This window comes from Pteropus alecto, unplaced genomic scaffold, assembly GCF_000325575.1.
Source record: "Pteropus alecto unplaced genomic scaffold, ASM32557v1 scaffold71, whole genome shotgun sequence".
In the NCBI taxonomy this organism is placed as follows: Eukaryota; Metazoa; Chordata; class Mammalia; order Chiroptera; family Pteropodidae; genus Pteropus; species Pteropus alecto.
Window position 1 is genome coordinate 10,734,715 of NW_006433024.1, and position 17,480 is coordinate 10,752,194.

The 17,480-nt window shown below is 35.6% G+C and overlaps 1 protein-coding gene across 2 annotated transcripts in view; it reads left to right on the forward strand.

Moving 5' to 3' along the window:
- Positions 1 to 17,480, forward strand: part of CAPRIN1 (cell cycle associated protein 1) — a 34,218-nt gene that overhangs the window by 702 nt on the left and 16,036 nt on the right. The window contains exons 2-6 of one of the 2 annotated variants that reach the window (XM_006908021.3): positions 134 to 352; positions 12,574 to 12,636; positions 12,751 to 12,837; positions 15,698 to 15,936; positions 16,020 to 16,102. In XM_006908021.3, the coding sequence (XP_006908083.1) occupies positions 134 to 352; positions 12,574 to 12,636; positions 12,751 to 12,837; positions 15,698 to 15,936; positions 16,020 to 16,102 (691 nt within the window). The remainder of the gene's footprint in view (positions 1 to 133; positions 353 to 12,573; positions 12,637 to 12,750; positions 12,838 to 15,697; positions 15,937 to 16,019; positions 16,103 to 17,480) is intronic. The other variant, XM_015586379.2, reaches the window with a different exon arrangement.

Below are 17,480 nucleotides of genomic sequence, written 5' to 3' on the forward strand. Positions count from 1 at the left end.
CATCTCCGCCCCACCCTCTCGCGCAGGCTCCCGCCGGCTGCGCGTTTTGTCCCGCGTCTCGCCCCGTCCGCCTCCTGACTCGCCGCTCTTGTCCTTCCTCCCGCTTTTTCTTCTCTCCCGTCACGGTCTAAAGATGCCCTCGGCCACCAGCCACAGTGGTAGCGGCAGCAAGTCGTCCGGACCACCACCCCCGTCGGGTTCCACCGGGAGTGAGGCCGCGGCGGCAGGGGCCGGGGCTGCTGCGCCAGCGTCTCAGCACCCCGCAACCGGCACTGGCGCTGTCCAGACCGAGGCCATGAAGCAGATTCTCGGGGTGATCGACAAGAAACTTCGGAACCTGGAGAAGAAAAAGGTGCCAGCAGTTGGCGAGGAAGGGAGGGTGTGATGCTTCGACCCTGCCTACTGTAGCCTTCACTAGCCTCCGGCGCTTCCCACCCCCCCCAACCCAGTGTCCCCAGTAAACGGGAGCTTCGTGTTCAGAAAACGGGCTCGTAGGGGAGGTGCTTGTCACCTGACCCGGACGCAGCTTTGCCTCCCAGGCCTCTTGATTACTGTCCCCCTGCTGTGGGCTAGGCCTCCTTTTGAGTGGGATGTGTAAGGGTGGGGACCTGACCTGTCGCCAGATTTAACTGTGTGCTCACCCTTCTCTCCGTTATTCAGGCCCGAATTCTTTGACTAGGGCCAGCGGGGAGAAACAAGGTCCCGGTGTCGGAACTTAGGGCTCTACTGACTACCTCGTGGAGTTGGGGCGGCCTACGTCCTCTGGCGGTGGGGTCTGGCCGCTCCGTTTCCGTGTACTTGAGGCCTGCTCAGTGTCTTCTTTTCTCCTTTGGGAGAGAAGTGTATTTAGGTTCTTAAGCTAGAATCGTTTCTCCATCAAGACCCGTTCGAGTGGGTTTCGATTTGCCCTCCCCCCCAATTTAATGGGCTCCGCTGCGTTACCTTCTTTGTTTCAATTGTCTAGGTGCCCCCTTAGCCTCACGCTCATCTCGATCCCGAGATATTCTCTAGCGGCTTTTTGTCCCTTGGGGACCTTAAAGAGGGTTGGGAGGGAGACTGCACCGATTGAGATTCGTCGGGTGGGGGTGGGTCTGGGTTAAATCGAGGGGGTATCGCTAGGTCTCTGGGCACATGGAGAGAGCGACTAACATGGCGGCGGCTGCGGGGAGAGGGAAGCGCTTTACAGGAGCTGCATTGTGAGCACAAAGCGAAAGCAGAGGGGGAGGGCAGAGACCAGGCAGCCGCCCCGACTAGACTCCCTCGCCTTCCCTCCCACCCCCCAAATCGAGCCACACCCACAGTATTTTGGATTCAGTATTTTGCCATCGTATGTCACACCATGAGATTTATCTTCAAGTCGGCCTTTGTTTTATGCATTCAGCCTAGGATAGTGTATCAACTCTATTTTAGAGGGACACGTGTGTGTGTGCGCGCGTGTGTGTATGTATATGTGTACATGTGGAGAAGGGGTCTCGGCCGAGTGAATAATTCAACCTTCAGTAAGACTGGAGGTGGAAAGGAAGAAACATCAGTAGTACAAAAAATGAGGTGATTACATCAATGACTATTATGCAAACTTTTGTCTTTAAAAAAAGAAAAATAATAACTGATAACTTCTACTTGTCTGCCGCTGGTAAAACATTTATTATAACATCTTGAATTTTGAGGAAGTCATTTAAAAATGTTTATTTAGCCACCTAATAGTGTTACTGAAGATGTTGAGATAGTAGGTATTTGGCTAAAATTTGGGCTGTGGGAAATGAAGAACAATTCAGTTATTTGAATTGTTCGTTTAATGATTCATTTTACATTCTTTTGGAGTTTTAAAAACATTTTTGGATTTGATGCTTTTCTGTCTCATCTATATTGGGAATTTTACTTAAATTTCTTAGACTTTATTTGAAATTGAGAGATGTTCTCTAATTGTAGATTTCTACCTTTTTTCTGAGTGTTTTGATAAAGAAGTGTGGTTTATTATAAATGATTGAATAGATTTGGCAGTGTCAACAAGGAAACAAAAGTATTTTAATTGTAAAGTAAGTATATTCAAATATGTAATAGAATAAGCGTGACCAACACCAGTATCATCTGTCTACTCTTTTTGTTTTTGTTACTCTGTTTGAAAAAGTATCTTTTTAAAATTCTTAATGCAGTTAACCTGTCAGTCTGAATGATGCTTGAGTGGTTTAATTTTCAGAATTCCTCAAATCTCTTCTAGAGTAGGAATCAAGATAAATATTATGGTGTAATAGTTTAAGTATACACATTTAAATATAGACATATTTTAATGACTGAAAAATAATTCTTCAAAGGCGTTACTATAAAGTCAGGCGTTGATGAACAGCCTGCTTAGTTGTGAGGTGACTTGGATTCTAGTGTTCAAGTGTATCTGAAAAAAAAAAAAAAATCTAGTTTGTAAGTGCCATGAGGATCCTGAACCATGACAGGTCATTTGTGGATAGGTTTGTATTACTATACATTGCCTACCTCCCTCCTCCAAGTTATGGAGGATGAAAGTAATGTAATTATTACAGAGATGATAGAGTCATAAGTACTGAAAAATTCCCTTGAATGATGGAGGTTTAACAAAGTACACAAAGTAACACATGTACTTCATGTCTTTTTTTCTTAATGTTTTGAGTGCTAGATAGAGGAAAGGTCAAATTAAAGTTGAGGCTTTTTGATAACTCAACAGACTGAGCTACCTACTTGATAGATGGTTAAATTGGCAGTACTGTTGTGACTTAATTACTTTTAAAAGTATAAGTTTCACTTTTAGAGAAACTCAAGGCATTTTTTATTATTTTTTGATATCTAGATGATTCATTGTATAGGAGGGCTTAATTTATTTTTTCAATACCTAGTGAACATTTCTAATACACCAAAAGCATTTACTTCCTAGTCAGTTTTGAATCTATTGAGAAACTGGTGTGGAATAGTAAGATACTATTTGTAACTGAATTTCTTTTTGCTTCAATCCACTTAGCAACTTACAATTGAGCTGTATTTTCAGTCTTGACCTATTCATAGGAGGCTTCCGGACAAAATGCCTTTTTTCATTGGTTCTAAAATCAGGTTTTCTGACACAAATTAATACTAGATATGTAGTATCACTTACATTAAGGTATAGAGAGTTGAAATAATTTCATTTCACTTCATTTTAAAAAAACAATTATTTGTTAATTTTCTAAGTCGGGTCCATTAGAGGAAAGCTAAGCATCTGTTCAGTAAAAATGCATGCATAACATTGATGAAATATGATCCTATTATGTAATGAAACTAAATGGCTTGGTAGTTTTTGAAATTTGGGCTTATAAAGACTATATGAATGTTTAGCAAAGAGGAGAAATGAAGCTATAATAAAAAAATCTACTGTAAAACTCCATTATAAATCTGTTAACTGATTAAAGTATAGTAAGAATCGAGTGATTGCCTAGTTTTCCTCATCAGTTTGTTGGTAAAGACCTGGGCCCTAGGCTCTGCAATATGATATTTTGAAGCCAAGTCTAAATTTTAATCGAAGAGAAAGCTCATATGAGAAGATGTAATCAGTTTTGATGTAGAATAAAGAGCGTTTTAATAGATGACGTTTACAATTGTTATACTTTTTGTAAATATGATAGATTTAGACATTAGTGACTGGTCGATGAGAGATAAACCAGTGTTCTCTTGCAAAGACAGCCTGACAGCTTTGTAACCAATATGTGACCAGATGTGTTAGCCAAAGTATACTGTTTTTCATACTACTCCCTAAAATCTTCCTGTTCTTTATATTTTTGCAGTTAATGTTATTCTGAAAAAGGATGCTATCTTTATTAGAGAGGATAATATTTCTTTCTAGAGCACTGCAGTGTACCTCTATTTAGAATTTTTTATGCAGCTGTTATACAGAATTTCTTTGTTTTGAAATTAAAAACATTTTAAACTATTTTATAAGTCAGGTTTTTTCTTGAGGCTAACGTCTGAAGTTTTTCTTGACAGTTAAAATCTCTGATAGCTTCTCTATTGGTTGCATGAACTATTCCTCTGCAATGCAGAGGGCAAGATTACTTTGTTTTGCATTCACCTTGTCACACAGAAAAAAAAATCATTTATAATGCTTAATTTGTTTCCCTCTGCCTTCCTGGGTTTGCTGTGTGTGTGTGAGAGATGGGGAAGTATTTAAATAGTAATTTAAAAAAGAAATATAATATAGGTACTCTTATGTGATAGTACAGGCACCTTTTTTCTGGAATGAGGGCAGAGTACTAAGTATTACAATGAGAATGGATTATTTTAACCTGACTACATTGTTTTACTCTAGGATAGTTCCCATATGATAAATATTTGTGTAGGAGTACATTTTGTGTGATTTAGAGATTAAGCATACAATTTGTCATAATTTTATGTAATTTTCTAGTTTACATTTAGAACTAGACGATTAGTACTATTTTATCTTAAAAAATAATACTTGCAAAAGGTTAAACTTAAAACAACATAGCTTTAATTTTATTACCATACTGTTATAGAATCTAAGATTTTTTAAGAGCTTAAAGCTGTCTTAGAATTTAGTCCAGTTCATTTTACAGAAGAGGAAACTAAGATGCTCATGTAAAATGACCCAGGTTGGAATAGGTGAATTCTGAGGTTTCTTGTAATGTTTTATGGGGTTAATTAGAATTTCTAATGCTCTGTAACATAAATATAATTTTTATGTTTAAGCTGATTCTGTAAAACCAAGTAAAACTTTCCATTTCAAATCCTTTAATTTTAGAGTTCTTTTGCTATAAAAGAAAAAGCCTCTCATTTCTTCTTCATGGTTAGACTTCTATTAAAGTCTCATTGTTAAATTTATGTTTGTAGGCTGTCCAGGTAATGGGGTCCTGAGACTATCAGTACAGGTAAATTAAAGCCCTATATTTTTGGGACATCCAGATTGTTGTAATGAAATGAGCCTTTAAAGGTTGAACTCGAGTTTCCCTTTATGCTTAGGTAAGCCCCAAATGCACATGCTCTAGCTTGGTATGTTGTAGACTGGAAAATTTGGGAAAAGTGTTACCAGTAGAGAGGAGTAGGAATTGCATCAACCTTCTTATCTTAATTCTTGTATTCCAAATTTCTGGATAATTTTTGGCAATTGGTCCCCTTCTCTGGAGGAAATGAATGGTATCTATGTAGCAGAGAAGAATGTGGGTAGTACTTGAAGAGAAATTCAGCCAAAGTTGGAATTGTAAATCGCTTGACTTCTACTTACTTGTTTTTCCCTCCAGCTATACCAGTGCTTTTGTCGAATAGAATATGAGTGTAAAAACATAGAGGAAAGAGCCTTTATTGGAATTTCATATTTCCTCAGGAAATGGAAAGGTGTGCTACTTGACCATGCTCAACTAAAGTAATCTGTTTCCTTTAACTTCCTGTACTACCTATTGTCTGTACTCTTCCTTGACATTTTTCTAATGCTTTATGTTCTTACCTTACATGTTTTTCTAAGTAGGTGTTAAGCTTCCCTGAGGCAGAGACTATTAATAACATACCATGCCTTCTGCATGGTATATGCTAAACATTTGCTAATTTGACTAAATGATTGCCTAGAAATATTTGTAGCTTCACCAGCAAAACCCCGTTAAAATAGATTAATCTGTGAGGGGGAAAATGCTTTTTTGTACAGAGCTGTTTACTTGCAATGTTTTTTATTAAAATGGAGTTTTTCCTGAAGGATTTTCTTTTTACTTATTTTATTTAAGTGAGTAGAATTGATGAGTAGGCAAGTAGACCACACTTATTTTAAAAATCTAGGTAATGTAAACAAGATTTGTGAATAATCTTAGGAAGGAGGACATAGATGATTCTTGGTATTTGAACCATTGTACATTTTTAGAAATTTCATTGCATTCTCCATAATGCTGTTATTCAAACATAAAAATACTGAAATATACATTAATAATTGGGAAAAAACCCTTTTGGTCTTCACTTTAAATAAATTACAGTTCATATCCTTTTACATTGAACTCCCAACTGAATGTATCCAGTTCATCCTAATGAGTACCTTGGTTGAAGCAACTAATAAGTCAAAGACACCTGTTAAGATTATAAAATGATCATTTGTTTTTCAAATGCACAAGCTTTAGATTTTTCAAGAACAAAATTCAAAATAGATGATGCTGGAACTCTTTATATTATGCTTTTTGTTTTCCTGCTAGGGTTAGCTGCTTCCATTCATTCAGACTTACTGCATAATTATAGCCATGGATAAGGAATAAGGGTTTTTACAGGATTATCTTTTATCTTTTTTCTTTTTTTCTTTTCAGTTGGACAAAAGTCTTGTCAGATTAAACTCCTGGTTACTTATCTGCTTGAAAAATTTTTATAATGAGACCTTAGGTAACATTTAATTTAGCATCCTTTTTCTTAGTGTTCAGAAATCCTGCATCCTGGATAGCTCTTCTGTGTTAATCAGTCTTTTAGGGCCAGGTAGATTGCTCATTTCTCAATGAAAATCTGTTGAAAATCTGTTTCCATTTTTGGACAAGCCCTAAGTTCTTGATGTTAGAGTTCTGCTCCCACTATTACTATTGAATACTTTGTTTTCTGTAGCAACTCAGGCTTCTGCTACATGAGAAAGCTTCCAGCATTTGAAGATAGCTATTATGGATCATCTGTGGATTGTACTATATGTTCTCTCTACCCTCCTTTTAAAATTTGAGGAAACTTTTTTTTCTTATTTTCATTCCTGTCTATGAATTTAACTAGCAACTAATTTTCAGTTGAATTGGAGGGTGAATGGGAGGCAGAGTTAGCTGCCTACCACTATGTGAGCAGAGTCAGAACCAACGTTTCTAGGTGAAGAACAGGGAATGTAGGAATTGGGGACTTGGAACAATATCTAGAGAGGCCATTGAACATCATGGAAAGTTGAGAGGAAAAGGAATCTATATCTTTTGTCTTCGTATTTGTCTTTACAGGTTTTTTTTTTTCAGTGCTGTAGAATTAAATGACCTGGAGACAAAGTAATTTGAAGTATAGCTAGGCACTCTTACTACTTTGGTATTTTAGGCTTCATTTCTTAATTGAGAACAGGAGTTACATAGTTTCATGGGTAGCCAAACTGTTTTTTTCAGATGTGGTCTCCTCCTAATCTTTCTTGTTGTGATTGTTTGCGGTTGTCCAATTGAAGAATTTTTGGTGTTTTGAAGTCTCTCATTTCTGCTATTTCTTTTGAACTGCATGATTAAAAAAAATGTTTTCCTAAATTATTTATGGAATTTGTTGGATATAATAGGAAGGAAAGCTTAGGAGGAGGACAGCTATTTTGGATATTCATCTTCTGGCACCCTCTGGCACTGTACTGAATTTTTAAACATTTCACTAAAGTAAGGGTGACACTAGGTGCACTGTGATTCAGCAACATAATAATCCTCTGGAGAAGGAAGAGAACAATGACAGTAGGGCCAAAATGGAATGTAGTAAGGCCCGGAATCCAGAGTGGCAAAGTAAATGAGCAAAGTGTTGCAAGCAAGCACATGATTTTTCTGGGATTTATGACCTTAGGCAAGTTGCTTAATTGTACTCTTTCAGTTTCCAATTAGGCAAAATATGATTGATAATAGTGACTTGCTGATATGGTTAGCTACTTGGTGCTTTAAATTTGAGTATCTGTCACATAGTGGATACTGTTAACTATTATAAGCAACAAAGAAACAAAAGATAGAGTGGGACTGGACAGCATTTGTTGGGGTAATTATTTCTTGGTACCACATGACTATAGTGTTTTGACATTTGCTGAGTATAGTCACGCCTCTGTCTTCATTGGCTTGGTAATCTGGGCAGTGGCCTGGTTTTTATCTTGCTCACATGTGGTGCTATAAGTGAATTTTTAATATATTCTAGATGCTCAGTGGTTGAAAAAGGAACCCTAAATTGAATTTTAAGATATATATTTCAAGATAGAATCTAAGAGGGCAGGGTTTTGTTATCAATATTGTGGTAGGCTTTCTGATATTGTCTTTTTATGCTAGGAAAATGGCTCCGTTCTCCAGAAACATACATGTTTATATTATGTGGGTGATATGAGTAGCTGACCAATTTGTGTCTAACACTACTATATGTTAGGTAATCGTGTTTTAGCTTAGGGAAGGAAAACTGGAGCCCTTTACTCTTATCTTTTCCTCCTCTGTTTTTGTTGGTGTTCATGTTGGAAGAGCCAGTGTGACAAGCAGGTCCTTATTTATGTATTGATTTAGTTCATAACTGCAAATTTTAACCCCAAATAAACAGTTTTTCTACTTGGATTTAATATAAGCCATTTGGCTAGGATGTGACAGTGGGATCGAGCCAGTTAATGATGGTTTCATTTGTCTTTGAGTAGTCTACTCTTTCAAAGATTAAGCAAATTGTAGCATTGGAACCATTGCAGATACCACATACTTTTCCTTATATTGAAAAGCTGCATGGGGTGAGCTGGGGTTGCAAGCTACCTTTGTTTTGAAAAGTAGAAAATTAGACCAATTGATTGTCCTAAGAGACTCTCTGTTTCTAGTGCAAAATTTGGCATTCACCACTGAGTTTAATTGTACTCTAAACTTGTGGAGCTTTTGGCTCACAATGCAAGATTTAATAAAAGTACTAAGGAATGGGTGGTGGTAAACCCTTCAGTGTAAAGATCACAAATATATTTTCTCTTATTCAAATAATTACAAGGTTAAATAGATACATAAGCTGATCTAGAAAACTACCATTCAAGTTTTCAGTATTTAAAGCTGAACCATTAAGCAACCTATTTCCAAACTGAGGCTGCTATATAATGGTTTGTAGGCTCACAGCGCCTATGTTTGATTCAGAATAATTTATTTCTGCGTTCTACTAGATTCACTCTTATAAGAGAATTACAATGTATTTGACTTAGGCAAGTGTTTCTCGAACTTAAGCACACAGTAGACTCAACCAGAGGGCTTAATAAAACACAGATTGCTGGGTCCCACTCCGAGTTTCTGATTCAGTAGGTCTGGGATGGTGCCTGAGAAGTTACATTTCTAACAAGTTCCTAGGTGATGGCTGAGGTTGGTGGTTTGGGGAGCACTTTGAGAATCACCTAGACCAACATAGAGCCTCTGCTATGTTGGGATATAATTATATGTAATAGTGAACAGAGGACTGTTCAGTTCAGATTCCGCAGTGACAAAGTTCTGTATACCTCAGCAGCCAGGGGATCCTGTATTATACTGGAAAGGAAAAAATTAGTGCCCTTTAATGTAGAACAGTTTTTTTTTTTTTTGTCCTTCTGTAGTCAGTTTTAGTAAGTTGTGACATTTCCTCAGATGAGGGCTATTTATTAGGAACTTTGAACTGCAAGTTCTTGCTTTGCTGAAGCTTGGGCAAGGACAGAGGATAGGATATTTATAACAGTGGTGGAGAAAGTGTTAACAGCTTGGGGGAACAAATGTAAAGCCATGGTGAAAATTTTATTATGGTTAGAAAAATGTTTCACGAAAGACTTACAGTTTCCATTCATTTGATTAACTACATTTTTTTTGATTGGATGCTTGTATAGATGCATTAATTCAGCTCACTGGATATAAGGAATTGATCTGCTTTTTGAAAATCTGTTAAAGATCCTTGAGATTTTTCAGTTATATCATGGCTTTTTAATACATTTCTTCCCTCAGAGTAAACTGTCATTTTGTGTGATGTTAGTAACAGTCCTTCTCCCTTTAAAAATCATGGCTCTTAAATTATTACAAAACACTAGAGACATGTTACAGTAATAGAAAATCAAAATAAATAGATGTATGAGCTTTAATAAAACTGTAGATCTTTATTTTGGCCGCACAGAGGTCTTTTTGCATACTTTTTTTAGTGATGGCGTTAACATGAAGATTTGTGTTGAAGGTGGGTTTCACATAGCTGTTTTCCGTTTTTATTTCCTTTTAGGCTTGGTCTCAGTTATTGCTGTGTGACAGAGTACTTCAAAACTTCACATCTTTTTATTATGCACACAGATTCTGCCTGTCAGGGATTCAGACAGGGCATAGAGTGGTTTTTAGTGTTTCTGCTCAGTGATGCCTGGGGCCTCAGCGGGAAGGACTAAGGCTTGTTTACTTACATGTCTGATGCCTGGATTGGGATGACTCTTAATACTAGGATTGCTGACCAGAGTTCTTACACTAGACCTCTCTTCATGGCTTGGCTTCCACATGGCATGGCAGGTGCAGGGTTATTGGACTTCTTATATGATGGTTTGGGGCTCCAAACACGAGTGTTTTTAGTGACCAGCAAACAGGGCAGAGATGCATTACTTTTATGACTCAGTCTTGAAGTCATACAGGGTCACTTTTACTGTACTTTGTTGGTGGAAGCCCAGTCAATACAGTGGCAGGGCATTTGGACTAGTTCTTAATGGAAGAGTGTCAAAGTCATATTGCAGAACAGTATGTGGGACTGCAGATGTGATAGCCATCTTCGTAAAATGAAATCTGCTGTAGACCTGGGTCGGATGAATACTCAATTTGCTATTGTGTAGAAAATTGGAGTTTTTCTAGCATAGGATAGTTTGTCCTACTATAGGTTAGTGTAGATTCATATTCAAGGACTACAGGTTAAAGTCCTGATACTATCCTGTAATGTGTCAATCATAACATCTTTTATGTAGCATGAAATTACAATTTTTATTACACAAACTATGTTCACTGCAGAATATCTCTCTGTAAAACAAAATAAGGAGAAAAGTTCCCCCTATGATTCTAGCACTCAGGTACCATTCTTCACATTTAAAAACATCTTTTCATTTTTATTTTTTATACATATATACAGACATTTTTTAAAGGAATTTGATTTAACATCCATTTTGATTAGCATAAATGTTTTATATTCTCAAGGTATTAAATGATAAAGTTAAACTAAGTACATAAAACCCTACCCTATGAGGGATATATAGTATACTTCATAGATTTAGTAACAGTTTCCTTGAAAAATGTATAACACCATAAAAATGGAAGATAATAGTGCCAAGTATAAGCCAGCAGTAGTTTTTCTTTTGCCTAGTAGCTTGTTCAGAATTTTAATTTTGTACTAGCACTAAATTCCAGGCCCCCTTATTTGCATATTTTCTGTAATCCATTTATTTTGAAATAGAAGAACTCTGACTAATAATTATATCCTAAGGTGTAATTAACAGCAAATCTTAACCTGCTTAGTTTTTTATTTCTTAAAAGTAGCCAATCCTTTAAAACGGATGAACAAAGACAGTTCAAGGGTCAGAAGAGGAAATAAGTAGAAATCTAAATTAAGGGGGGAGGAATTTAAAATTATTTCTATTTAAATTGCCTCAGAGTGTTCTGAGGCAGTTGAGCTGTCTTTTGTACCTGGGATTAGGCCTACCAGATCAGTGTAAAATACTTGATTTTTCAGCTAGTAGACGTGAATTGTATATCTGTTTAGTTGGCAGTTTGTTGATTTTGTGAAATGGTTCACATAAGGATAAAATTGGATACTTTCATCAGCTTTTAATGTTTCGATGATTATCTTGGTTTTACTTACCTCCAGTATAACTAAGGAATTGTGATAGGCTTTTTAATTTGGGGTAGAATGGTTTTGCAAGTTGACTAATGTTTCTGGTACAAAGAAAATGGATCATTTGACACAAAACAACTCATTAGCATTGTTTTAAAACTTGTTTCCCTGCCTCTGAATGCATTTTTTCAGAACCTTACTTTGTATTTTGTTTCTTGGTTAATTTTATTATTGCTGAGGGTAAGGAACTACATATGTTCATAATTTATTGTGGTTTAAAATCCCCTCCCCCCCATTTAGATTTCTACTTACTCCCTCTCCTTTGACCCATAAATAGATAACTGAATTCTTGACTATTGCATTACCTAAATATTTTTCTTTGGGGCTTATCTAATAGTAGTAGCCTGAGAAACCTCCAAAGTTTTCATCTTAGTAAAAACAAAAACGAAAAGATAACCTTAAACTAGAGGTTAATTTTCTACCCCCACTCTCCTACATTTAATTCTGTTTTTGAGAAAAATAACAAAGCTATTGACTTGCGTATTGCCATAGATGATAAGATAGCTTGAAGCATCTCATGTTGTTGAGGAGAAGTGGATGAGGCACATCAAAGACACAATATGCACAAGGGTTTATTCAGAAAAAAATACACAATTTTTATATCACTTATTCACGAGAATTCTTTGGCGGAGAGGGGCTAAAACTTTAACACTTTGTATAATGTCTGATAGGCTCACTTGGGTATAAGCAGGATCCTAACCAAACTGGCCCTCACCGCAGTGGGTAGGAGAAACCCTGTGCCTGGATCATCTGCCGCATATCTTTTTTGAGAAACCTGAAGAATAAGCATGTGTTATTGGCTTGTAATACAACATTTGGTATCATTCAGCAGTGACTGGAGTATTTAAATTCATTTTTTAACTCACTATTAAACTGTTATTTTATGTACTAACTTAAACTATAGTATAGTTAAAGAATATATTTAGGGCAAGATTTGAGACTTTAAGAGGATTATGTGGGTTTTGTTATTTTAGCATGGTTAAGATAATATATACTTTCAATATGGAATATAATTTTCTTTCACTATAGGGCAAACTGGATGATTACCAGGAACGAATGAACAAAGGGGAAAGGCTTAATCAAGATCAGCTGGTAAAGATGCTACATTTTTATTAAAGATTTTATGCTTACTATTTTTAATAAGAAAATTAATTTTGTGTTTCTTTGCATCTTCAGTAAAGTTGCGTTCTGTCTTTGTTATTTTAGGATGCCGTTTCTAAGTACCAGGAAGTCACAAATAACTTGGAGTTTGCAAAAGAATTACAGAGGAGTTTCATGGCATTAAGTCAAGATGTAAGTAAAAGGTGGTATGTATATGTTTGTGAAATATCAAAAATAAAGAAGGCAAAAAATTTTATTTCTGAGTTTTAGTCCTTGCATTACCATTGACAAGTTCTCTTCAGAGTGAGGGTATTTGGATCTAATTATATCTAAGATGCTTTATAATTCTGTAAAGTAGAACACCTGAGAGGCCTTTCAGATATGACAAACATGTATAGATGTTATCCTAAGGATCTCATTGGTTTAAAATATATATATATAAACATGGCAGGCACTTATTTTTCATATATTCCTTTATGCTTAATGATCATCTTACAATTCCATTAACTCTCAGAAAGTGAAGAAGGTTGTTTATATAAATTGTTAACTATTCTCTTCATTAAGGCTCTTGAGGATGTGGCAGACTGTTAAATTGGTCTTGTATCTACTCTTGATCCAACAAAGTGGTGTGTTTTTCCCAAACATCTTTTGATGTGACAGAAGCCTTTGGGAAAAGGATAAAAATTAAATACAAAGCCAAATAATTTGTTCAAAGTTGAGACTAGAAAATTAATATCTTTCTGAATTAGCGTTAATTTATTTGGAGAAAGGCTAATTAATAATATTGAAATATAAAGTTGCCTCTGACTTGGTGAAATGAATAAACAGTTTTATTATGTGATGAGAGAATACAGTACAGAGAGTAGAAGGTCTGATTGTGGAACCTAGACTACCTAGTTTGAATCTGATTCTGCAACTCAGTCATACAACTATTAAGTAACTTAATTGTAAGATGATCATTAAGCATAAAGGAATATATGAAAAATAAGTGCCTGCCATGTTTATATATATTTTTTAAACCAATGAGATCCTTAGGATGACATCTATACATGTTTGTCATACAACTTAATAGTTGTATGACTGAGTGAGTTGCTTAACTCTTGGTTAACTCTCTATTTCTTTACCAGTCAGGGTTTTCCAGAGAAAAGAACTAGTGGAATAGGAAGAAGGATGAGCAAAGGTGGGGGAGAGGGGAGAGGCTGTCCCACTGCTTCAGTCTTCAAATCTGTAAAATGGCGATGATAATAGTACCTACCTCATCAGAGGGTTGTGCTTAAAATGGTATTTGACACATAAATAACTAAGATATTTCATGCATTTAATGTTGTTACTTATCAAATTTGAATTAAGGTGGAAAGTAGTAATGATATCTCTTAAAAGTAAAGAGGACATTTAATTTACACGCAGGTTGGAATATGTTCTACTTGGCTTAGGTCAGAGCCTCAGGCTTGATGAATCCTGCCCAATTTATTTTCTGATGCTACACAATTTACTAAAGACTATTTCTGAAGCTAGCATTGTTATGTAAATGAAAATACTCATATCCTCCTTTGCTTCTACTTTAACACTGGTGTTTTCAGGAAGTTTTCAGCAGGCCTTTAACTTTATTGGCAGTCCTTGGGTTAACTCTGATCCTTTGTCAAACACTTTTTTTATTTGAGAATTTCTTTAACCTAGTTCCAGCCTACCTGTTCTAGTCTTCATGTTCTCCCCTACTCCTCATTTCGTCTAAAATGGCTTTATTTCTTTTGCTTTCTTGACTTATTTTCACATTCCTGCCTCTCTTCCTATGATGTTTCCTGCCTCTGGCTACTTATAAAAGACCTCTTTACCCTAAAGTCACGCCCTGCCCCCATTAAGATTCATTCATCTTTGGAGTAGATGTCACTTTTTCTCCTTGAAAGCTTTTTGACCATCCTATCTTAAAGAGATCTCATCTTTTTGTTCATATGTAATATTCACTTGCCATTTATTGCTATATCATTTAATCTACCACCCTCTCTGTTGCCATTTATAGATATGTCTTATTATTATTGCAACCTTCATCATTCCTTCCAGGTCTCCTTTATTTCTTCCTTTATTATATGTTTTATATGTCCTTATTTTGATTTTCTCTGTCTCAAATTATCCTAATGAGCCTTGAGAAAGGGGAGAAGGTGAGAAGGAAAACACTGTTGTGGCCCTTGAAAAGACTGACTTTTCTTTAAAAGATTGACTTTTCTTTGACTCCAAGCTGATACTATACATGAGATAAGAGAAATATTTGACTTTGGCTGATGTTCTACCTTCAGCCTCCATAGGAAAGAAAAAGAGTAGTGGAAAGAAAAGAATAGTGGGAAAAGTACATTCACATTTAGTTTTTATCTCCCTTAATGCCACCTTTTTTTTCTCTGCCAGCATCCTATTATTTACAAACACAGGTCAGTTTTAGTCACTATTTTCAGTATGTCGGAATGCTTTTGTAATGCCAGCAGCGGATTGTCTGGGGTGAGGGGAAGAGAGTGGTGGGTTTTGGCTTCTCTCTGTGAATCAGTCATAGGTACTTAAAATTAGAACTTTGGACCATTTTTCTATAGAAGAGATATAGATAAGATTTTTTATTGTTGCAGTGGTTAAGTTTTTTTTAATTGTCTCAGGGCCTTAATTAAAAATTTTAATTTTTATGTTTTTATTATGGAAAATTTCAAAACTAAAGTTGTCCTTATGTACTCATATCTATCTTCTACACTTATCATTTCATGGGCAGTCATATTTCATGTAACCCACATCTCCCTTGTTTCCTGTTTGCTGGATTATTGTGAAGCAAATCCCAAATGTATTATTTCATTGGTAACATTTCAGTACCAATGGGGAAAGAGGTGTTCTGAATTTGTTTAAAATAGATCATGTATTGAATTCTATTTGTAAGTTGGGAATCATCCTTTTGTGTATTGGGGCCACATCTACTAGCTCATTGAGTGAGATGTTTTATTTATATTGGACCCAGAATTGATTGAGTTGAGGGAGTTCTGAAGAACTTATTTTGGTGTCTTATGTTTGTATTTTTATGCAGATTCAGAAAACAATAAAGAAAACAGCACGGCGGGAGCAGCTTATGAGAGAAGAAGCTGAACAGAAACGTTTAAAAACTGTACTTGAGCTGCAGTACGTTTTGGACAAATTGGGAGATGACGAAGTGCGAACTGACCTGAAACAAGGTTTGAATGGCGTGCCAATACTGTCTGAAGAAGAATTATCGTTGTTGGATGAATTCTACAAGTTAGCAGACCCTGAACGGGACATGAGCTTGAGGTATAGTGGTATATGATAATAGAAATTTCTAAATATTGCCTTGATAGTTGAAAGATAATTAATTAGCTATTTGTTATTACAAGGTTGAATGAGCAGTATGAACATGCCTCCATTCACCTTTGGGACTTGCTGGAAGGAAAAGAAAAATCTGTATGTGGAACAACCTGTGAGTATTATTGACAGCTTACAATTTTGTAATTAAGAATCTTTAAAAATTAGTTTCTTATGTAAGACTAATGTTAAGGGAAGAAATTTTAGAACTGTATAAAATAACATTCACCAGTGTTTACTTTTTCATTTATTTCCTTATTGTATTTTCTTTTTTTGCATTTTTTTGTGCCTGTGTGTGCAAGTCAAAACACAAGCAAAAAGCAACCAAAAATCTGTAAAGATGGGAGTCCTAACTTAATGTAGTTTTATTTGTAACTGCTTTGCTTGAGGTGGACAGACACCAAATTGACTTTCCAGTTTTTGGTACTAGATAGGGAATGGTTTTTCCTTATGGCTGAAATTTTTTGAAAGTCATTTATTGTACCTCATACATTGTATTCATGGCCTTAGTCTTTAATTTTTCTTAGATATCTGCTAACATTCATTTTTTTCTGTATTTTAAAAAAGGTATCTAGTCTAGTTTTTTTTATACATGAGCTTCTTAACCTGAAATATGCAATTATATGTTGATTTTTTTTTTAAGGACTTTGAAGTTTTACTACCTCAGTAAATTAGGAATTTTAGGTTTTAATTCCTTAGTAAAAATAGATTCTTGTCTTGACTTTTTATAAAGTTGATTTAGCCAGGTAGATTTTTGAACATACAAAGTTAAAAAATATGTGTTTATACCTTGTTTTTAGTTATTTGGTTGAAAAGAAGTTAAATTGGATTATAAGTTTTAATTGGCAAAACTGTATGATATAATTTGGAGTGTATCTGCTTTAAGGAAAGAGGTAAATCATATGAGGAACCAATCCTTTTGTATCTTCATGTAAGAAGTAATTTTCTTGGTTTGTTAACTCGTGTTGTATTTTTTGTAAAAAATCTTTTTGGCTTGATTTTAGTTCTACAAATATTTACTGAATTCACCACTTGAAGTTTGGAAACTAATTGACATATGTGTATAAACTTGTTAGCTTAAAAAGGTACTTTTAGGTCAAGCCTGATCCCATTTTCATGAGCATTATTGAGAAGTGACGGGTTAAACAACTAGCACTGTAGCTTGTTTTGATGTTATTTTCCACCTAGTCCTGTTCCCCTGTCTTAGGAATGTAACGTCTTTATAGCTAATGAAAAGGTGCTGATGTACTCACATTGTTTTTATGTGCTTTCAGTTTTCACGCTTTCAGTTTTTTAAAACAAATCGTTCTGAATCATTAACCTCCTGAAGTAGGGGAAGAAAAACATATCAAGTGGTCAGCATTCAAAAAGTGGTTGTTAAAAATTTTATTGCTAATAGGGTTAATTTTACAATACTTTGATATAATATAGTCCCTGAAGTTTTCTTTTTCTATAGCGTAACCTGTTAGAGAATAGCCTTACTTTATATCTGC